The sequence below is a fragment of the Oryctolagus cuniculus genome, chromosome 7 (assembly GCF_964237555.1).
Source record: "Oryctolagus cuniculus chromosome 7, mOryCun1.1, whole genome shotgun sequence".
In the NCBI taxonomy this organism is placed as follows: Eukaryota; Metazoa; Chordata; class Mammalia; order Lagomorpha; family Leporidae; genus Oryctolagus; species Oryctolagus cuniculus.
Genome location: NC_091438.1, coordinates 37,537,952 through 37,561,765, shown reverse-complemented (window position 1 = coordinate 37,561,765; position 23,814 = coordinate 37,537,952). Strand labels below are relative to the sequence as shown.

The 23,814-nt window shown below is 46.8% G+C and overlaps 1 protein-coding gene across 1 annotated transcript in view; it reads left to right on the top strand.

The window, feature by feature from the left end:
• The first annotated feature begins 8,405 nt into the window (after positions 1–8,405).
• PCP4L1 (Purkinje cell protein 4 like 1) overlaps positions 8,406–23,814 on the top strand; it is a 29,331-nt gene continuing 13,922 nt past the window's right edge. Inside the window, exon 1 of the mRNA XM_070077440.1 lies at positions 8,406–8,762. Coding sequence (XP_069933541.1) covers positions 8,754–8,762 — 9 coding nt within the window. The 5' untranslated portion in view covers positions 8,406–8,753. The remainder of the gene's footprint in view (positions 8,763–23,814) is intronic.

Sequence of the window (23,814 nt, the reverse complement as noted above, 5' to 3'; positions counted from 1 at the left end):
TGCAGGATGCCCTGGCACCCATGGTGAGCAGGCTTTCAGGCTTAACCGATGTCTTCACTGTCTTCCAATGTGTCTAACCCAGGCCAGGATCTGGAAAACACACGTGTTAGTTGTGGCCTGGTCGGTTAAGCTTTCTGAATTAACTGTTTTTTTTTTTTTTTCTCTAGAAAAAAGAATTAGTTATACTCATTATCCAGGTTGGTTGAGAAGACTAAACAAAGTAATATGTGTAAAAATACATACATGTTACCTGGAACATGAAAGAAAGATGCTGTTTTTTTATTCTTTTTTTTTTTTTTAGGATTTATTTATTCATTTGAGAGACAGAGTTACAGACAGAGAGAGGGGAAGAGACAGAGAGAGAGGTCTTTAATCTGCTGGTTCACTCTCAAAAGCTGCATCTGCCAGAGCTGGGCTGATCTGAAACCAGGAGTCAGGAGCTTCTTCTGGGTCTCCCAAGTAGGTGTAGAGGCCCAAGGGCTTGGACCATTTTCTACTGATTAAGTAGGTGTAGAGGCCCAAGGGCTTGGGCCATTTTCTACTGATTTCCCAGGCCATAGCAGAGAGCTGGATTGGAAGTGGAGCAGGCTGGACTCGAACCGGCACCCATTTGGGATGCCGGCACTGCAGATGGTGGCTTTATCTGCTATGCCACAGCACCAGCCTCCACCAGTTCACTCTTGAAATAGCTTCAATGACCAGGGCTAGGCCAGATTGAAGCCAGGAGCTGCTTCTGCGTCTCCCTCATGGGTGCAGGGGCCCAGCACTTGAGCCAGCTTCCACTGCTTTCCCAGGACAAATAAAATTAAAATAAATTTAAAAAATTTACAAAGATAATACCAGATTAGCAGGGAGCTGGATTGGAAGTGGAGCAGCCAGGACTTGAACCAGCGCCCATATGGGATTCTTGTGCTGCAGGCAGAGGCTTAACCTACCATGCCACAGTGCTGGCCCCTGTATTTATTCTTCTACCCTCTTTATTTCCTTCTCCTGTACTGCCACTCTTTCCTGGGTGCCAAGCCAGAAGCTAGAGGAGTCACCTGGCCTCTTTGCTTTTCTTCCCACTTTCCTTAAACATGAACAGATGCTATGACCCATTATTCCTGTCTTCTGACCTCTAAATGCCCACTACCTCTTAGCTAAGTTCTAGCCCTCATTTTTTGCATATTACTGTAGTCACCTATTAAATTGTTCTCCCTGATCCCTGCTTTGTCTCTTTCCAACCCATCCTCCACGCTGTTGCTATTTCTAAAATGCAAATGTGATCGTGTCTTTCCCCTGCTTAAAATTCTTCATTTGCTTGCCATCACCTTCAGGAGAAAATCCAATCTCTTTAGTGTGTCACACAAAGTTCTTTGCATCTGGCCTTTGTTTTGTTTTGTTTTCTCTCTCTGGCCTCCTCTGTTCCCTCTTTACTTCCCTCCCCTGACCTAGCACATCACACATTGGCTCTAGATGTGCTTGCGTATCCGGAGTTCCCTGAACAAGCTGTGCTCACTCACCTCTGAACATCTGTCCTTCTTGTTCCTTCTGGGAACTGCCTGACACACTCTATTTCCAGACCGTCCTCTGTGGTCCTCTGGTCCTCTAGGCCCTACAGACCTGAGTGCAACAGATGACCCCTGGAGCCTGTGGGTTACGGCTACACCTCTGGGCACAAATCCGTTACAGAACTCATTACAGTGAAGAACAGTTTTTTCTGACTCTGTCAATCAACTGTGAGTTGTAGAATTGGCTGCATCCGTTATTTTTAGATCTTCAGGGTCTTACATGCTCCAGGCCCATTTTATAAATGTTTATGGAGTGAATAAATGGGCTAGGATATAAATTAAAATCTGATTTCAAACACGTACTCTTTCCATGTGGCATCTAGTGCAATTATTTGTAGTGTTCATTCATTCAAGAAATATTGAAAGACACAGTCATCCATTCGGTACCTATTTAATGGGTATTTGCTTTGTGCCATGCAATTTGCTAACACCATGTCATCAGGATACATTCCTGTTTCTCTCTTTGCTGCTGTCTTTCATGGCTGATTACCCTTCGTTGTCCTATCTTTCTGGCAGGATCCCATTCGTGTTCTAGTCTCATCCCTGTCTTCTTCCTGAGCTCTGAACTGTTGGTTTCTACCTGCCATGTTTGCACTTGACGTCTAGCTGACCTCACTCAGATGTCCATGAGCCAAATTTCCAGTATAGGCTTAACCCATCCTGTGGGCCCCACAGATACTGGTACAAACACTTCTTTGAACAGGGAGGGTTCCTTTCCTTTGAGCCTTGTAATCTGCTTTTAGTCTTGTGTCTTTAAACTCACTGATGGTCTGCTGTGGTCTGTTGAATTCAATAGGCTTTCTCTTATGTTCTCCCCTACAGCTTTTGACCCCCACCTGGATACTGCATTCTCGTCTTTGAAACTCTTTCTCCATCACCTCTGTGATGTTTTGTGTTCTTGGTTCTTCAACTCTGTTTCTAAAAGCTCTTTTTTCCTTTCTTCTCTAATGATCATTTCTTAAGCCTAGAGATTAGGAAAAGCCATGTGTTTTTCTCCAGGGCTTAAGCTGAACCTTCCCATGCTTCTTCTATGTTCTTCCCTAATGATTCATCTATTTACAGAACTCTGGTAAAAGGTAAAAATAGCTAACGTTTTAACATCACAGTTTACAGAGTACCTTTATGTGCTTTATTTCATTTTCCCTCATCTCAGTATGTGAATGCCTCCAAAATCTACAACTCTAGTACCATGAAATATTATTGCTATTGATGGTCACTTCTGATGCCTCTGCAGGTCAAATCTCACTCTTCCTTTCTCTGGCCTCCCACTACTCTTGCCCAGATTTTTTTTTTAAGTTTGTGAGGCAGAGAGTGGAAGATAAAGGGGGAAAACAGAGAGACAGGTAGAGAGCAACAGAGAGAGAGAGAGAGAGAGAGAGAGAACTCCCATCTGCAGGTATGTTAATCAAATGCCCACAACAAATGCAGCTGAAACTGGGAGCCAGGAACTCAATTCAGATCTCCCATGTTAGTGGCAGGATCCAATTTCCTGAGCCATTATTGTTGCCTCCCAGCGTCTGTCCTAGCAGGAAGCTGAAGTCAGGAATCCATTATGGGATGTAGGGGTTTTAGCTTTTAGGCTAAATGCTAGCTTCCCTTGCCCAGATTTCTATCATGGTACCACTAACAATATCTTGCCTTGGCAGTCAGGTGACAGTCTCTCTCCTACTAGACTGTAAGTTCCATGTTACATGGGATTATTTAAAATACCAACACCTAGCTTAGATCCTAGCCATAATGTGGGCTTAATCATCAATGAGTGATTGAATAACTTTCCTGGTTTCTGGGTCATGAATTCCAAAAGGCACACTGAATCCTTCCATAAATCTTCTTAGCAAATCTTTTTGATTCGTTATGCCATATGTTTCTTTTTTAAAAAAGATTTATTTATTTATTTGAAAGAGTTAAACAGAGGAGAGGCAGACAGAGAGAGAGAGAGAGAGAGAGAGAGAGAGAGAGAGAGGTCTTCCATCCTCTGGTTCACTCCCCAACTGGCCACAATTGGGCGGAGCTGCTCCGATCCGAAGCCAGGAGCCAGGAGCTTCTTCCGGGTCTCCCACGTGGGTGCAAGGGCCCAAGGACCTGGGCCATCTTCTACTGCTTTCCCAGGCCATAGCAGAGAGCTGGATCGGAAGTGGAGCAGCCGGGTTTTGAACCAGCGCCCACATGGGATGCTGGTACTTCAGGCCAGGGCGTTAACTTGCTGCACCACAGCACCGGCCCCGCCATATGTTTCTTGATGCTATGCCTTCTCTTCTGCTGTTGTCATCATACTCACTGACACCTTCATACTTTCTTTGTACAGCTGCAATATCACCATGTGGGCCTTCCTACTCCTGGTCTTTGCCTTGTCAAACCAGTCCTATATATTCCCCATTAGAATAATTAGAAATGCTGTATGTGTGAAGATGAAGCTTAAATTTCTTATTCTGGGGCCAGGGTTGTGGCACAGTGAGTTAAGTGTTGCTTGGGTTGCCTACATCTCATATTAGAGTGTCGGTTGGAGACTTAGCTGCTCTGCACTTGTCATTAGCATTCTGCTAATGTGCTTGGGAGGGCAGATCACAGCCTAAACACTTGCATTCTTACCACTGATATGGAAGACCTGATGGAGTTTCTGGCTTCAGCCTGGCCCAGCCCTGGCCATCGAAGTCAAGTGGGTAGTGAACCTGCAGATGGAAGATCTTTTTTTTTTCTGTGTCTCTGTATCACTCTGCCTTTCAAATAAATAATTAATTAAATAAAGCAGGGGGTGGGGGAGAGAAACCTATCTTCCATCTGTGGGTTCACTTCTTAAATAGTTGCAATGGCTAGGGCTGGGCCAGGCCAAAGCCGGGAGCCAGGAACTCCATCTGGGTCTCTCCCATGGATGGCAGGGGCTCAAGCACTTGGGCCATCTTCCACTGCTTTCACAGGCTTATTAGCAGGGAGCTGGATTGGAAGTGGAAGAGCAAGGACTCTACTCAGCACTCTGATATCAGATGCCTGTGTAGCAAGTGGGGGAAGAACAGCAGTCCCAAATAATTAAATCTTAAACTTGAAGTTCTTAGTCTGATATTCAGGGCCCTGCAATGGCTCCTAAAACCTCATTATAAATTTGAGTTTTCTTTCATTATTTTTCTCTGGTTATCACCCAGCTACCACATCTCCCTCTCCTCCCTTTCTCCCTTCCTCTACTTCTCCTTTAAGACCTACCCGAAATCCCACTTCCCCCAGGAAGCTTTTGACTCTTTTGGTCCTGGTTGATGTCTTGCTTCTTTAACCTATTGCTATTTATTATTATACAGCCTATTGTGTTAGCATACTTGAACATTTAATCATCTATGACAGGGATCGGCAATTTATGACCTATGATCCAAATCTGGCCTGCTGCTTGTGAGCTAAGAATGGTTCCACATTAAAATTTAAAAAACTAGAATAATTCATAAAACATGAAAATTATGTGACATTTAAACTTTAGCGTTCAAAATCAAGTTTTATGAGAATACAACCCTGTTTGTTTACATACCATCTATGGTCACCCTCAAGCTATCACGGGAGTCTTGTGTCATCTGGAAAGACCATCCATATATGACCTTCAAAGCCTAAAACATTTATCATCTGGTTATTAAGGAAAAAGCTTGCTGATCCCTGATCTAGGATCTTGACTTCTCTCTGTCATCTTTTCACAGTTGTTTAAAAACTTTGGAGAGCTCTGCTTCACTGAAGACGATGCTTTCAAGCGAATTAATTGTTCATTAGAAATGGGGAGGAGGGAAGGAGGGAAGCTGGAAGGGTTGGCAGCATGGAGTGAGCAGGAGCTCGGCCGGTTAGAATGCAGAGTCAGCGGGTCTCAGGGGCATGAGGGAGAACAGGTGACCCGACATGGAAAATATAAAAGCCCAGGGGTTCCAGAGCAGAACGGGTTGTTCTAGGTCTTTTTGAGCTCTGGCTTTTGAGAAGAGATCCTTGGTTTCTGGCTGAGAGAAGCTCAGCAATTAATGTCTTAGTTCTAGCAGGCCATGAAAGAAACTTTAACAAAAGTGTGTAACTGCCAAAGCTGAATGTGTTTGGCCTTGGCCGACTGAAGCTGTAAATGAACCAAGGTTTTACAACGCCTGGGAGAATCACAGACGAGAATTTAAAGGGATTAAAGAAGAAATGAAAGCTGGGTAAACAAGAGTAGCAGCTGAAATTACCCGAGTGTTCATTCTTTCATAAAAATTATAAACATAGTAATTACTTAGTAAAGTTCCATCTAATTGGAAAATGATGTATACAGATTGGATTGTGGGCTTTCTCTTTCTCATCTGCTCCCTACACCCTGGCAGCCTGGGCACTCAGATATGGACTAAGAAATCAACAAATGGGGAATTGTTACAGAACTGCAGGAAGAAACAAGTTAGATCCTAGCAACTAGGACTTGGGGATTTTAGTGGCAACAGTGAGGCAGAGGTCATACGTGTGTGTGTGTGTGTGTGTGTGTGTGTGTGTTTAGAACTTCACATTCATGGCACAGTGGAGGGCTCAGTGCCAGACTGGGACTGAACGTAGAAGATGTAAGCTAATTTATTTTTAAATTTTTAAAGGTTTATTTATTTCTGAATGTCAGATTTAAAGAAAGAGAGAGAGGGAGGGAGAAAGACAGAGAAAAAGAGAGAGAGAGAGAGAGAGAGAGGTCTTCCATCTGCAGGTTCACTCCCCAAATGGCCACAACGGCCGGAGCTGAGCCGAGCCAAAGCCAGGAGCCAGAAGCTTCTTCTGGGTCTCCCACACAGGTGCAGGGGCCCAAGCACTTGGGCCATCTTCCACTGCTTTCCCAGGCCATTAGCAGGGAGCTGAATTGGAATGGAGCATCTGGGACTCGAACCGGAGCCCATATAGAATGCCCAACCTACCACATCACAACACCAGTCCTTCTTTTAAACTTTTAAAAATTATTATTATTTATTTGAAAGGCAGACGGGGCCAGTGTTATGGCATAGTGGATTAAGGCACTGTTTGTGACACCGGCATCCCATATCAGAATGCCGGTTCCAGTCCTGGCTGCTGTGCTTCTGATCCAGTTCTCTTATAATATGTCTGGGAAAGCAGCAGGAGATGGCCCAAGTGCTTGGGCCCCTGCCACCCACATGAGAGACAAGGAGGGAGTTCCTGACTCCTGGCTTCAGCCTGGCTCAGCCTGACTGTTGTGGCCATTTGGGGAGCGAACCAGCAGATGGAAGACTTCTCTCTCTCTCTCTCTTCTCTCCCCTTCTCTCTCTTGTAACTCTGCCTTTCAAATAAACAAATAAAAATTTTTTTTTAAAGGGAGACAGAGACAGATCGATCTTCCATCCACTGGTTCACTCTCCAGATGGCCACAACAGCTGGGACTGGATCAGGCAAAAGCCAGGAGCTGGGAATTTTTTTTTTTTTTTTTGACAGGCAGAGTGGACAGTGAGAGAGAGACAGAGAAAGGTCTTCCTTTTTGCCGTTGGTTTACCCTCCAATGGCCGCCGCCGGCGTGTTGGGGCCGGCGCACTGCGCTGATCCGATGGCAGAGCCAGGTGCTTCTCCTGGTCTCCCATGGGGTGCGGGGCCCAAGCACTTGGGCCATCCTCCACTGCACTCCCTGGCCACAGCAGAGAGTTGGACTGGAAGAGGGGCAACTGGGACAGAATCCGGTGCCCGGACCGGGACTAGAACCCTGGTGTGCCGGCGTTGCAAGGCGGAGGATTAGCCTAGTGAGCCAGGGTGCCGGCCTGAGACCCAAGTTCTTGAAGTTCTTGAGCCATCACCTGCTGCCTCCAAGGGTGCACATTAGCAGGAAGCTGGAATAGGAAGTGGAGCTGGGATGCTATGGGATGTGGACACCTCCAATAGCATTTTGACCGTGGCATCAAGCCGCCACTCCTGAAAGAGAGCAACATTTTGATTTTTTGCATTTCATGGGAGATGGATTTTGACGAATCCTAAAGTGTCTTCGAACGCCTCAGATGTATGATCTGCATCGAACAGGCACTTGCGATTTTCCTGTTCTTTGCCACAGAGCACTGACCATTTGTTCCAGCCTCCACGCCCGCACGACTCTTATACAGACTACCTTCCCACTGCTAAATCTTTTTTTTTTTTAAACTTTTATTTAATGAATATAAATTTCCAAAGTACAGCTTATGGATTACAATGGCTTCCCCCCCATAACATCTCTCCCACCCGAAACCCTCCCCTTTCCCACTCCCTCTCCCCTTCCATTCACATCAAGATTCATTTTCATTTCTCTTTATATACAGAAGATCAGTTTAGCATACATTAAGTAAAGATTTCAACAGCTTGCTCCCACACAGAAACACAAAGTGAAAAATACTGTTTGAGTACTAGTTATAGCATTAAATCACAATGTACAGCACATTGAGGACAGAGATCCTACATGAGGAGTAAGTGCACAGTGACTCCTGTTGTTGACTTAACAAATTGACACTCTTGTTTATGGCATCAGTAATCACCCTAGGCTCTTGTCATGAGCTGCCAAGGCTATGGAAGCCCCCTGAGTTCACTGACTCTGATAATTTTTAGACAAGGCCATGGTCAAAGTGGAAGTTCTCTCCTCCCTTCAGAGAAAGGTACCCACTGCTAAATCTTAATCTGCCGGGTCTCTGCCTCCCCCCCCCCCCCTTTTGATTCACAGTTTCCTCCTTCCCGTATACCCTCTTGATTTCTTCCCAGCTCTTTTCTCTTCTTTCTTGAACTCGTCACACTCCTTCCTTCCCCCTTCCTCCTTCCCTCCTTCGTGTGCTACTCCTTCCCTCGCTCTCACTGCTCCCCCTACTTGATTTTTGTCTCCCTCTCCGTCCCGCTCTCTGCCAGTCTTACCCTAGTTTGGAAATGCAGCAGACCTCCGGGCCTGCCACTATTGGATGCAAAGGGCTGTCACTCTGCAGTAGAAGGAGCTCCTATTGGCCTGGCTGGAGGCGGGTACCGGAGCTGATTATAAAAGGTGGGGCCCGGAGGAGGTTCGCGGAGGCTCTGACAGGACCGGGTCGTGAGGGCACGCTTGGCGGGGAACTGAGAGCTGAGAACGTGCGGGGCAGGCACCGGAGCAGCGGCTCTCTGCACTCTCTTCTCCCGGTCAGCCGGGCCCGTGTCTCAGAGCCCACCAACTCCTGGCCGCCGTCCGTGCAGCTCCGAGGGCCCCTCGCCTCACCTGCGCGTGCCGCACCCCGCGCGCCCTGCCCGGCCGCCGCGATGAGCGAGGTGAGCGGCGCTGCCCGGCCCCGGTGCTCTAGGTGGGGGCTGCAGCGGGGTGGAGGCTGCGGTTCGAGGTCCCAGGGAGGCGAGGGAGAGCGCGCCAGACCCTCTGAGGGCGCTCCGCTTCTCCTCTGGGCAAGCTCTCACCTCGGGGCTCTGGGGAGCGATGGGAACAGGGGCGCTTTAAGTCCCCCAACTGTGGATGGCACTTTTGGGGTGACTGGCACCAGCTGTAGAGTGACGGGGCTGAGCTTTCGGGTGGCGAGCCCTCTCCGCGGGATGCTGCTTGTCCTAGAGCCCTGAGGTTTTTCTCACCCCCTTGCTCCCCTCACTTCTCTCTATCCTCCCTCTCAGGGCTGTGTGCAGCATCCAACAAGAACTCCATCCCTGGCCGGCTTGGGATGGCCGCTTTCCCCCTCCCTGCCCTCTGCGCATTGAGTCAGGAATGGTGGCGGGACCCTTTCTGATTGTAGAAGCCCCCGCAGTGGAGGTGTGCCCAGCTCCTGCCAGAGTAGAACTCCCTCTGCAGAGCCTGTTACATCCTAGATCTTCCAGCCGGCTCCGTGGTGTTCACTGGAGCCGGACCCGGTCCATTAACGGATGCCCTCTTTTCAAAGCATACTGGCCAGGGTGGCTGGCGGGCTCCAAGCAGAGGCGTTGGACAGACCTCACCCATCTGTATTTGTAGGTGCTGGCCCAGATCCAGAAACAAGGAGGGTCCTTCCGAAGTGCAGTCGGTCTGGACAGCGGCCCCACAAGCTTAGCCAGGTCCTCGTGGAAATCCAGCTTCTCAGTTGTGTGCCAGATCCCAGCTCTACTACCTACTTGCTGGGTGGCTTTAGGCAAATTACACAACCATTCTGTGCTTCAGCTTATCAGTAAAAACGGGAGGATGGTGCTTGTTCTATTTAAGGAGGTAATATAAGCACCAAGTAGGCACTTAGTCTGTGTTAGCTGTTAGCTCCCTGATTCTTTTTTCCTTGTTAGAGTGTTATGGAAAACAACCAACAGAAATCCCAGGGACAGCTGGTTAGTGAAGGAATAGGCCCTGGAGCCTGCATCCCAGCTTAGATATAAAGATGGAGGCTTTTAGTAAGAACTGTGCAAGCTCCTACCAAAATTGTCATCTGGGGAGCCAATTAGTGCCGACTGCTATGTTGTCTTGGTTGCCATGTCCACTAAGTGTATCCCGAAAAATTCAGCTATTCCAGGGGGCTGAGGAAGACCTGAGCTGGTCTCTGGCACCTCAGCTGGTTATGGCTGTGCCCATGACAGTCTTCCAAAAAGAATGGGGGTAGGGGATAGACCTCCTTTTGGATCTTCCAGCTCTAACATGAGAAATGGGATTTTCTTTGCCCACTTTTCACTGAAGTCTAGGATTCAAACCACTCCTCCCCTCCCAAGCCTTTCTAAATCTGATAGTTGTAATCCAAGCCATCCCCTGGGAGTTTATCTTAAGGCTATGCCAATATGAAGATTTGTACTTGGCCTGTACTTTCGGGGGAAGTGCATGGCCCCTCTGTAGGACACACCATGAGGGTTGGTGTTTAGCTTGGGATTTGGTGGAGTGCCAAGGCTGTTTTGTGACAAGGAAAGCAATTTGATGTTGGGGGGAGTCAAGTCTTGGGGTCCCTCCTGATTCAGCGGCTTCACTGTGTTAGCCTCAATGAAGCGGCTCAGTAGAACTCAGAGTCAAATGCTCGCCCGGGTCTCTCTATATGCAAGGCTGCCAGGCTCTTAGGCTGTCTGGAGAAACTGGTTTTAACTAGTAATTTAGCCGTCGAAGCTACCTCCTAATGCAGAGCCGAGCCTGGCTTCAGGGATGAGTATATATAAAATCCAGAAGCAGCCACCTGGGTGTACACAGAGACCAACCGTCTCTGAATCAGATCCCTAAGGGAGTCTCTCTGCTTCCCTAAAGGGTAAGACCCAGCCTGTCTTCTTCCTCTTGTGAACCGTATGATGAAAAGCGGAAGTGTTGCCCAGAACACTGGAGCTCTAGGGAGACTCCAAACCGCTTCAATTCTCCCAGGCCAGCCCCATGGGTCTCCTTCAGGTTGAAGCACCCAGCCCAGGGAAGCCCTGTATGTCTTGAATCTTATGTAAGTTTCATCTCCCTCTCACCCCCAACCTGCTTATATTCTTGCTTCAGAGACACAGCGTGAAATGAGAGGATTTGGGATGTCTTTGGGAGATTCTCATTTCACCTGAGGAACAAAATCTGGGGAGGAATCTGCAGATCCCAGGAAAACGAACAACGGAGGGGTTCTGGTGGAATTCCTGGGGGAGATCTGTGGCTCTTTGCTGTCACTTAGTACTGCTGCAGAGCATTTCCCTGTGAGTGTGTGTGTGTGTGCGCGCGCGTGTGCGTGCGCAGAGGAGCTGCAGGGGCTCATCTCCAGCTTGTCTACATTCACAGCTGCAGGCAGGACTGGATTGCCGTGGATCACAGCCTGTCTCCTCCAGTTTAATAACTTTTCCCTAGTTTCAGTGAAGGATGGGAACAGGAGATGCATTCAGTCCCTGAGGGCTCTTGCCTTTATAATCTCTTTCCACGCCGTGTAGCTGGCTGCTGGAGGCAGAGATGCCGGTTCTTCTTGTGATCCTGTTGCATTTCTCATCTGTGAGGAGCCTAGCAGGAGAAATCCTGGGTGCAGCAGTCATTCAGCTCTGATGGGAGCCATGCATTATTGGTGACCACCCTCCCAGTGTCTGTCCTGTGTTTTGGCTGCCAAGGCGCAGATCAACTGGAAATCTCATTAGAGGAGAGCTTAGAGCTAGTGCTTCCTTCGTGATTCTGTTTGCTGTCTTCTTGCCTAATGGGCGTGGGATATCACACTTTGGGGACCACATTTTTTTCCTTTGCACATCTGTGTCCATCTGCAAACTTCTCCACAATGGAAGTTCAGTCAGAGTGAATGTCAGTGGTATCTTTTGTGAGATCATTGTTAGGGAACTTGGTAGGGACTCAGAGGAGGAAATCCAAGTTTCTCTTTCTTAATGGGATTTTATTATTATTATGGTTAGATTGGACACATGAAATAGAAGGGTTAGCTACTTGTTATTGAAATGCCTTGTGCCTCCAGAATTGCCAAAGTAAGGGAAAGCAGCATGTGGCTTCCCTCTCCTGGTCACCCACTTAGGTTGTTGGCTTTAGCTGCTCGGACAGGGCAGTCTGTGACTTAGAAGTAGACAACATGTCATCCTGTGACCTGAGAATATGGATGATTTTCTCTAAGCAGCAGCTGCAGCCGGTACCTCCTACAATGTCAAGACTCTATAGGGGCAGGTGATCCTAGGTAATGTGGCTAGAGTCCAAGCACACAACAAACCTGATGCATCTTTCATGTCTGCCTGTGGAGAAAACTTAACTGATGAAAAGGATGGAGATAGCATTGCTGGTGGAGGGAAAGAAAATAGATCGATAATTATCTCTGCAAGGCGGTGCTTCTGCGAATGCCTCCCTCTGGGTTTTCCACCTTTATTTTCATTTCCAAAGTAGCTTTCAAAATTCTGCTTCATTATAGAAAAAAAACCTTACTTTTGAGAAAATGTTTTAAGATAGAGAGGCAGGTATATTGGGGCTGGCACTGTGACACAGCTGGTTAAGCCACTACCTGTGATGCTGGCATCCCAGATGGGCACCGGTTCAAGTCCTGGCTGTTCCTCTTCTGATAAGCTCCCTGCTAATGTGCCTGGAAAAGCAGCAGAGGATGGCCATTTGGGGAGTGAACCAGCAGATGGATGATTTTCTCTCTCTCTCTCTCTCTCTCTCTTTCTCCTCTCTGACTCTGCCTTTGAAATAAATAAATAGATCTTAAAAAAAAAAAAACACAGGTATGACTTCTACTAAGAAAATCTCAAATAAAGTATCAAAATATTTTCGTGATATGATTTGAGAATTGTTAAGGAGTCCTAAAAATCACCTTATCCAATCTTCTTCTTCTTCTTTTTGACAGGCAGAGTGGACAGTGAGAGAGACAGAGAGAAAAGTCTTCCTTTTTTCCGTTGGTTCACCCCCCAGTGGCCTCTGCGGCCAGCGTGCTGCGGCTGGCACACCGTGCTGATCTGAAGCCGGGAGCCAGGTGCTTCCTCCTGGTCTCCCATGTGGGTGCAGGGCCCAAGGACTTGGGCCATCCTCCACTGCCCTCCTAGGACACAGCAGAGAGCTGGACAGGAAGAGGAGCAACCGGGACAGAATCCAGCGCCCTGACCAGGACTAGAACCCGGTGTGCCAGCGCTGCAGGCAGAGGATTAGCCTAGTGAGCCACGGCATCTGCCCCAATCTTATTTTGCAAATAAGGAAATTGAGGCCCAAAACTAATCTGAGTTTTCATAGAACCAAGACTAGGGTAGAGTATTGCTGACTTTTCATCCTAAAAGAACTTCCCACAGGACTTCTTTAACTTGTTACCCCAGTGAATGTAGAATGACTTGATTTATGTGCAGCTTTTAATGAATGTTATGCATGCTTTATGTAAGAAATATAAGCAGTGTGATTTAATAAATACTGAGTAAGGGGTTGGTACTGTGGCGTAGCAGGTGCCAGCATCCTATATGGGTGTCTATTCAAGTCTTGGGTGCTCTACTTTCGATCCAGCTCTCTGCTGTGGCCTGGGAAAGCAGTAGAAGATGGCCCAAGTCCTTGGGCTCCTGCACCCATGTGGGAGACCCGGAAGAAGCTCCTGGCTCCTGGCTTCCGATCAGCACAGCTCCAGCTGTTGCAGCTATTTGCCTTTCAAATAAATAAATAAATCTTAAAAAAAATACTGAGCAAGAGGCAAGAGAATAGAGAGAGAGGAGAAACCAACTTAGGATACCAGCATAAGACCATTTAAGGATCCTTTTATTAACAGGGTACATATTGGCAGAATGCTAGGCAAGGCAGTTCGTGTCCATTTTCACTTTTGTTTGTTTTTAAAGATTTATTTATTTATTTGAAAGTTGAAAACACAGAGAGGGAGAGACAGAGAGACCCTCTATTGGCTCACTGCCCAGATGGCCTCAATGGGCAGTGCTGGGCCAGGCTAAAGTCAGGAGACAGGAGCTTCTCTCAGGTTTTCTATGCAGGTACAGGGACTCAAGCACTTGGGCCATCTTCTGCTGCATTTCCCAGGCCATTAGCAGGGGCCTGGATCAGAAATGGAGCAGCCTGGACATGAAGCAACATCACATAAGATGCCGGCATTGCAGGAGGAGGCTTTACCCACTGTACCACATTGCCAGCCCCTTATACTTCATGAATTTTTTTTAAGATTTATGTATTTATTTGAAAGGCAGAGTTACAGAAAGGCAGAGGCAGAGACAGAGAAAGGTCTTCCACCTGCTGGTTCACTCCTCAAATGGCCGCAACACCTGGAGCTGCACCAATCCAAAGCCAGGAGCCAGGATCTTCTTCTGGGTCTCCCACACAACTGCAGGGGCCCAAGGACTTGGGCCATCTTCTATTGCTGGATTGGAAGAGGAGCAGCCAGGACTTGAACCAGCGCCCATATGGGATGCTGGCACTGCAGGCTGCAGCTTTACCCACTATACCACAGCAATGGCCCCTATTCATTCTTATGCAGGATGCCAAGTCACCTTAAGAGCTGGTGTGGTGACTACTAGAGTGGAGTAGGTGAGCTTGTAGGAATGAGGGAACAGAAAAGCCTGGAGGCCTTCAATGCATAGAATCTTAGTTTCCAAAATAGCAGAACATCAGGAATCAGAAAGGGAGGTTTCATTTCTGAACCATGACAGCAATTTTCTTAACTCTGTTTGACTTAGAGGACCCAGTGTAGGAAAATGGGTATTGAAGCACAACTGGTACACCAGATAATCAAACAGATTGTGGGTATTTAGTCCTCCATCTGGCTACTTGACTTCCAAGAGAGGAATAGAAGAAGTCTGGGAGGAGAAAGGTACAAAGAAAGGAAAGAAGGATGTATTAGACTGGCAAGCTACGTGATGAAAGCCTACTGGAACTCCAGAATCCTATGTGCATGGTTTCCAGATCTGCGGCTCAAACTAGCTTGACTTGCTCCAGAATTACTGTTGCTGCATGAGTAAGCTAAGGCAGGAGCAGACCCAAAACCACTTTTCCCAAGAAATTTGCATCCCTGCAAGGTGCCTATAAACAGCAGCCTAGAAGCCTAGACTTCGTTACACTCTCCTCACTGAAGCCCAGTTTCTGCTTCCCTCCAGCCTGTTGTTCGCTGCAGGCATGCCCACCTAGATTTCCCAGTCCTCACCCAGGGAAAGAGAGGTGCCATTTACCAGTCTGCCATCCTTGGTGATGCTTCTCTCCCACACAAAGCCCTCCAGCTGAGTGTTTGCTTTGTAGGCTGTGGGGGGATTAATACATTTATTTTGGGACATTAACACCATGGTGGAATGCACATTGAAGATTATAGTAATAAATGATGCTTTGGCACTAGTCTCTCTCCCACACCCCCTAACCCCCAGTATGGGGTAAGGCACAGCTCCAAGCCATGTGCAGAGTGCCATGAATAACCACTCATTAAACCGTGGCAGCCCATGCTGGGGGGAATGGGCTGGGTCTGTTGACTCACTGCATACCATGAGCTGGCATGGCCAAGGAATTCTGCCTCTGACTCCAGGGGGGTACTGCTATTCCAGGAAACAGGGGTGGGGTAGCCGAGGGAAGAAGGACACACTGGGGGCTTGGTTGCTAGGGCAGTTTAGATTCTATTCTTAATCTTAGCAGGCCTCTGAGATATAGGGCATCCAGATTATAGGCCATGTATTAGAAGAAGAATGTATGTATGTAGAACCTGGAGTAAGGATTCCCAGTTCTTTTTCTGTTATCTTGACTGTGACCTTGAACAAATCTTTCTGAAGCTGTTTGAGGACTGCAGCTGGTTGCTGCACAGAAAGAATTGAAACCGTTCCAACAGTGCTCCAAAAACAGCAGGCTGGGGTCATGCAGGGTCACCAGGAGATCCCAGAGGCCTCTCTGAAGTCCTTTAGCAATGACCTTCATTTAACATTGGGGGAGAATATGTCAGTAGAGATATAAGGGTCCCTGGGGTCTCGGGGTGGGAGTAAAAGCCTTTTTGTTGCCACTTGGAAGCAGATCCACTAACTCCAGGCCTGCTTCACTTCCTGTACCTCTAGAGCAAGCAGCGAGTTTATGAAGCCTAGGATTTATGTCAATACAAAGGCAAGAATAGAGCCCTGTTTGGGCTCATATTTAGACTTTTTAGAATTCAAGCTCTTTTTGGGTTTCTCTGTCCTGCACTGTAGGACAGGATTCTAAGTGCCTTTGTGGAGTCATCTAAACTAAGCCATTCCAGCAGTACTATACTGTTTTCAATTGCACTGCATCCAAGCTGCGTCGTAAATGCAGAGTGTAAGTGGTTCAGGTAGGATGAAGTGAGCCTTGTTCCTGTTTATTGCTTCTGTTAACAACCTGTGATCTGTCTTTAAAAAGCCGTGTGAGATGAAGGGTATGGGGAAATCTGGAAATTTATGCTTCCCAAGGATAGTTCTAACTTGCTGCTGGAGCAGAGAGGGTGGCAGTGTCTTCCTTTTTCTGGTGACAATGGTTGCTGTGGCAACACCATTAAAGATGAAAGCAACAAAGGAAGGAAGAAATACAGCTGGAGAAGCGGGCGGGGTGAGTTGGGCTGGAGTCACGGGATACCTATTCCCCAATAGCTGCAGCAGGAAGGCCGCCCCGAAGTTGCTAACGCTTTGACTGTCTTTAGGTGCTTTGCCAAGACAATAATACCTTGTGAGGCAAAGAATAGACAATCTTCTTTGTGGTACAAAGGTGGATAAAAGGACTTGGTAAAGGGGATAAGGTTTATTTGCTCTTGATCACTGATCTCCTTCCTGTCTTCTCTAACTTAAAGGAAGAAAAAGGAAAGGGTAAGAGTACACAGAGGTTTAGAGCCATTCTCGGTGTTTCTGGAGACAGACATTGGGAAGAGCCTTCCTGAAGCCTTGTGGTAGCATAGGATGCATGGGGCTCTTTTCTTTTCTTTTTTAAAGATTTATTTATTTGAAAGTCAGAGTTATATACAGAGAGAGGAGAGACAGAGAGAGAGAGAGAGAGAGAGAGAGAGAGAGAGAAAGGGGGAGGAGGGAGAGACAGATAAGATGGTAGCACCTATCTGCTAGCTCCCCAAAATGCTCATGATATAGACCCCAGCTGGGGCCAAGCTGAAAGCTCAATCCAAGTCTCCCATGTATCAGAAACCCAGCTACTTGGGACTGGCAGCTGGCACTGTGGCATAGCAGGTAAAACTACCACCTGCAGTACCGGCATTTCATATGGGCACTGATTCAAGTCCCAGCTGCTTTATTTCCGATCCAGCTCTCTGCTATGGCCTGGGAAAGCAGTGGAAGATGGCCCAAGTCCTTGGACCCCTGTACCCACGTGGGAGACCCGGAAGAAGCTCCTGGCTCCTGGCTCCTGGCTTCAGATCAGCCCAGCTCCAGCCTTTGTGACCATTTCAGGAATGAACCAGTGAATAGATCTCTCTCTATCTCTGCTTCTGCCTTTCTATAACTCCACCTTTCAAATAAATAAATAAATTTTTCAAAAAAAAAAAAAAAAAGAAAAGGAAAGAAAAGAAAAAGAAACCCAACTACTTGAGCCATCACCACTGCCTTTAAGGTTCTGCATTCGTCAGAAGCCAGAGTCAAGGATCAAAACCAGGCACCCTGGTGGGGGAATGGGAGTGCTTAATGTAGGCCAAATGCCCACCCCTAGATCTATTCTTATATTCAACCTAGGGATATAATACTGCAGACTAATATCAATCTATATTAACGTGTACTAGGCATTTTATATATGCAAAGGTTTCAAAAAGTTCATGGAAATTTCATATCATCCTTTAATTCTTTTTCATAAACTTTTTGAAGCCCCTACTTATGTTTTCTCTAATTCTTTTCACCTTTCAAGATAGATATTATCTCTCCTCTACAGAGGAGGGTTCTGAGTACAGCAAGGCCAGATAATTTACTCAGTGTCACACAGCTAGAAATGGCAGAGCTGGGGTTTGAACAGATATGGATGCAGATCCAGGGTTTTACCCAGATCTTTTTTTTTTTTTAAGATTTATTTATTTAGTTATTTGAAAGTCAGAGTTACACAGTGAGAGGAGAGGCAGAGAGAGAGGTCTTCCATCCACTGGTTCACTCCCTAGTTGGCTGTAAAGGCCAGAGCTGTGGCAATCCGAAGCCAGGAGCCAGGAGCTGCTTCCGGGTCTCCCACATGGGTGCAAGAAGAGCCCAAGGACTTGGGCCATCTTCTACTGCTTTCCCGGGCCACAGCAGAGAGCTGGATTGAAAGTGGAGCAGCTGGGACTTGAACCGGCGCCCATATGGGATGCTGGCACTGCAGGCGGCGGCTTTACCCAGTATGCCACAGTGCCAGCTCCTTACCCAGATCTTATTCCTCCTGATATGCCTCATTGCACCTTCAGGTGTTGAAGCCTGAAAAAATTTAATTCACATGGACAAACATCTATTTAGTACTTACTATGTACAAGATATGGTTGTAGTTTAGAAACTACACAATTTATAAATGGAAAATATGAACTATCCTTTCAAAGAAATATAATCTAGTGGGTTGCTGAGGGTAAGGAAAGGGAACTAAGACAGGTGCAACAGTAACTACAACACAGCTCACTGGGAATATCCTTCCTGAGAAGGCATTCCCTTTACATCAACTCTTTCTCAGTCACATATGCTGCAGTGAGAAAGAAAGCAAGGACCAGACATCTGGTACCGTCTCCCCCACAACCTCAGGTCCAGCTACCGGATGGAAGTCCTCAACTGTGTGAAAATATGACTTCAGAAATTTGGATTAGGTAGCAAATAAAGCAGAGTGGAAACTCTATTCATTCAATAAATATTTAGTATAAATCATACGCAAAGAATAAGTAGGAATTGACTATACAAAAGGGTGACAGGGCTAAGATAACCATATGCCAGGGTCCTGAGGAAGGAACGTCATGTATTTCAGAGCTGAGGTTACTGAGGCCACCAATGGTTGCATAATGTAGGGCCTTTTAGGCCGTGTTAACAGTTGTTCATCCTAAAAGCATTGGTAACCACTTGGACTGTTACTGTGGTCCATATATAAGAAACAACTTGTGTTAGGATATACAATGGTCTGAATATTTGCATCACCTCCTGAAATTCATATATTAAAATCCTAAACGCCAAGGAATGCTTTTGGAGGTGATAGATGATGAAGTCAGGGCCCTCATGAATGGGAGACCCCAGAGAGATCCTTCTGTCCTCCCACCGTGTGAGAAGACAGCTCTCTAGAAACAGCTCCTCCATGTTGGGCTTCCCAGCCTGCAGAACTGTGAGGAATAAATTTCTGTTGTTCATAAGCCACACGGTTTATGATATTTTTGTCATTATAGCCTGACCTGACTAACTCAGGGTTGTAACAATGGAGAGAAGTGAATGGATTACAAGATAATTAGTAGAAAAAATTAACAGTACTTAATAGTGAATTGGATATACAATGAGAAGCAAAGAAAGGTGTAAAGAACAAATTCGAGGTTTCTGGATTGTACAACAGGATGAGACAGAGTAATATTCGCAGAGGCCTGGCTTAGATGTATAGGGTTATGAATTCAGTTTTTAAAAGATTATTTAAAAGGTAGAGTCACAGAGAGGGATGGAAGGAGAGAAAGAGAGAGAGAGAGAGAGAGAGAGAGAGAGAGAGAATCTTTCATCAGTTAGTTCACTCCCCCAATGCCTGCAATAGCCAGAGCCAATAACTCCACCTGGGTTTTCCATGTTGGTGGCAGGAATCCGAGCACTTGGGCCATCATCTGCTGCCTACTAGGCACATTAGCAGGAAGCTGTATTGGAAGCAGAGGTGGGGACTGCATCACAGTCACTCTGATACGGGATGCAGGCATCCCAAGTGATGCTTTACCCGGCTGTACCACACCATCTATGCCATGAGTTTGGCTTGAGGCTCAAGAAGTTCCCTTAAAACATCCAAGTGGATATTTTCAAAAGTTCAGAGGGGAGAGCTGAGCTAGAAGCCTTTATCTGAGTCTTCAGCTTTCTGTGCTAATATGGTAGCCAGTAATCATATGTAGCCATTTAGCTTTAATTTTCATTCATTAAAACTAAATAAAATTGTAACTGTGAACCCTCAGTTGCATGAGGCACATCTCAAAGTACTTGATAGAAGGGTGAGCCTAGCAGACACCATACCAGACAGCAGATAGTAAGCATTTCTATCACTGTAATGGGCCAGATATAAATACTTTTTTTTTTTTTTTGACAGGCAGAATGGACAGTGAGAGAGAGAGAGACAGAGAGAAAGGTCTTCCTTTTTTGCCGTTGGTTCACCCTCCAATGGCCGCCGTGGCCAGCGTGCTGCGGCCGGCGCACCGCGCTGATCCGATGGCAGGAGCCAGGTGCTTCTCCTGGTCTCCCATGGGGTGCAGGGCCCAAGCACCTGGGCCATCCTCCACTGCACTCCCTGGCCACAGCAGAGGGCTGGCCTGGAAGAGGGGTAACCGGGACAGAATCCGGTGCCCTGACCGGGACTAGAACCCGGTGTGCCAGTGCTGCAAGGCGGAGGATTAGCCTAGTGAGCTGCGGCGCCGGCATCAGATATAAATACTTTTGATTTTGTGGACCCTGTGGTCTGTGTTGCAGCTACTTAGCTTTGCTGTTGTACTGCCAAAGCAGCCACAGATAATATGGAAACAAGTGGGCATGGCTGTGTCCCAGTAAAACTTCATTTACAAAAACAGGCTGCAGACTAGATTTGGCTCATATGCTGTAGTTTGCCCGTCTTTGTTCAGTTGAACAGTGTTGGTACAAATGGTAACCAAGGTAGTAGGTCCAAGATAATCTAGGAAGAGGAAACAAAAGAGGGCCCAGCCCCAAACCTTGAGACACCTCCACATTTTTTAAAAAGATGCATTTATTTTATTTGAAAGTCAGAGTTATACACAGAGAGAAGAGGCAGAGAGAAAGAGAGAGAGGTCTTCCATCTGCTGGTTCACTCCCCAATTGGCCATAATGGTTGGAGCTGGGCTGATCTGAAGCCAGGAGCCAGGAGCTTCCTCCGGGTCTCCCATGTGGGTACAGGAGCCCAAGGACTTGGGCCATCTTCTACTGCTTTCCTAGGCCATGGCAGAGAGCTGGATTGGAAGTGGAGCAGCCAGGACTTGAACCGGCGCCCATATGGGATACCAGCACTGCAGGCAGTGGCTTTACCCGCTATGCCACAGCGAGGGCCCTGACACTTGCATGTTGAGCAGAAGTATTCAGAAAGGAAGGAGAAGAACCAGGAGAAAACTATGATGTCCTAGAAAGTAAGAAAGAATATGCATCATGAAAAGAGAAATGACCAAGAGTGCTGAATACTTCAAGAGGTCAAGACAAGTGGAGTTGAAAATTTGGCAATTTATTTATTTATTTTTATTTTATTTGAAAAGCAGAGAGAATCTCTTCCATTCACTGGTTCACTCCGCAAACGCCCACAACAGCCAGGACTGAGCCAGGCTGAAACCAGGATCCTGGAACTCAATTCTAGTCTCCTACATGGGTGACAGGGACCCAAATCCTGTGCATTAGTAAGAAGCTGGATCAGAGTAGCCAGGACAGACAGGGCACTCTGATATGGGATGTGGGTGTCCCAAGTGGAAACTTGACCACTGTGCCAAATGGCAGTCCCTGCATTTGATTTAGCCACTGAGAGCACTGGCTATCTAAAGTCATTTTAATAGAGAAGAAGAGGCTGGATTGAAGGGTCTCTTCCGAGAAGTCGGGCTCTGAAGAGAGACAGGAGAGGCCCCTGAATCCTGCCCCCACGCACCATTATTTCTACCCTGCTTTCTAACTGCTCTGTCTCCTTCTTTGCTAGTCAGTTGACCTCTCCATATTTTTCCCCATTAAAAAATTAAGATATAATTTACACACAATAAAATGTACCTTTGTCAGTGTATAGTTCTGTGAGTTTTGACAAAGTTTATAGTCACATAACCACAATCAAGGGCCGTTCCATCTTTCATGAATCCCCCATGTCTCACTGTAGCCCTCTTCTCATGACAGCAGCCTTTAGCCATCACTGATCTGTCTACTGTAGTTTTTTTCCTTAAGATTTATTTTATTATGTATTTGAAACATGTAGTTATGGAGAAAGGGGGAAAGACACATAGAGAGAGATCCATCTACTGGTTCATTCCCCAAATGGCCACAGTGGCCAGGACTGGGCCAGGCTGAAGCAGGAACCAGGAGCTTCTTCCAGGTCTTCCATGTGGGTAAGGGGCCTAAGCACTTGGGCCCTCCTCCACTGTTTTCCCAAGCGCATTAGCAGGGAGCTGGTTAGGAAGTGCTGCAGCCTGGTCTCAAACCAGTGCCTGGCGCCCATACTGGGGGCCAGCCTTGCAAGTGGTACCTGCTACATCACAATGCCAGTCCTTTTCTTCTGTAGTTTTGCTCCTTCAAGAAATGTGAAGGGTGGGTGTATGGTGTAGCAGGTTAAATGCTGCTTGGGACACCAACATCTCATACAGAGTGCCTGAATGAAGTCTTGGCTTTATCTCTGACCTGGCTTCCTGCTAATGCACCTGGAGGCAGCAGATGATGGCCTGGGTATTTAGGTTCCTACAGCCTACTTGGGAGACCTGGGTGGAATTCCTGGCCCCTGGATTCATTCTGGCCCAGCCCCAGATATTGCAGGCATTTGGAGAGTAAACTGGCTGAAGAAAGATCTCTCTCCCACTCTCCTCCTCTCTCTCTTTTTCAAATAAATAAATACAACTTTTGTTTTTTTAAAAAAGAAGTTATGTAATTGGAATCACCCAAGGACAATCTGTGCACAGACTTTTGAATCTGGCTTCTTTTCACTTATCATAATAGATTTGAGGTTCATCAGTATTGTTCCATACATCAGTAATTCACTCCTTCTTTTAATTGCTCAGTGGTTTTACACTGTATGGATATATCATAATCTATCTCTCCCTCAGTTGAGGGACATTTAAGTTGTTTTCGATTACAAGTAAAGCTGATATAAATAGTTACAGGTTTATGTATGGACATAAGTTTTAATTTCCATTGAGTAAATAGGAAGAAATAGGATTGCTGGGTTGTATGGGAAATGTATGCTTAAGAAACTGCCAAGTGGGGTCAGTGTTGTGGCCCAGAGGTTAAGTTTCTGCTTGTGACCCGGCATTCAATATTGGAGTACTAGTTCGAATTCTGGCTGCTCTGCTCCAATCCAGCTCCCTGTTAATGTGCCTGGGAAGTGGGAGATGGTCCACTGGGGGGAGTGGTTGACCTGGGTGGAGTTCCTGTCTCCTGGCTTCATCCTAGCCTGGCCCTGGCTTTTGTGTCCATCTAGGGAGTGAACCAGCAGATGGAAGATCCCACTTTCTCTGTCATTCTGCTTTTCAAATAAAACAATAAATCTTCACAGCACATGGTATTGTCATTTTAAAAAAATAGGTGTATAGGGGCCGGCGTGGTGGCGCACTTGGTTAATCCTCCACCTGCGGTGCTGGCATCCCATATGGGCACCAGGTTCTAGTCCCGGCTGCTCCTCTTCCAGCCCAGCTCTCTGCTGTGGCTGGGAGGGCAATGAAGGATGGTCCAAGTCTTTGGGCCCTGCACCTGCATGGAGACCAGGAGGAAGCACTTGGCTCCTGGCTTCGGATTGGCACAGCTCCGGCCGTAGCGGCCATTTGGGGAGTGAACCAAAGGAAGGAAGACCTTTCTCCCTGTCTCTCTCTCTCCCTGTCTGTAATTCTACCTGTCAAATAAATTAAACAAAATAAAAAATAGGTGTATAATAGTGATTGTGATTTTGATTTGCATTTCCCGGATGACTAGTGATGTTACTCAACTTTTCATGCGATGATTTGCCATCCAAGTACCTTCTTTGGTTAAGTGTCTGTTCAAGTATTTTGTAAATTTAAAAAACTATACTCTGTAGCACAGTGGGTTAAGACACTGTTTGCGATGCCAGCATCCCTTATTAGGGTGCCAGTTGCTCTGCTTCTGATCCAGCTTTCTGCTAATGCATCTGGGAAGGCAGTGCTTGGACTCCTCCCATGTGGGA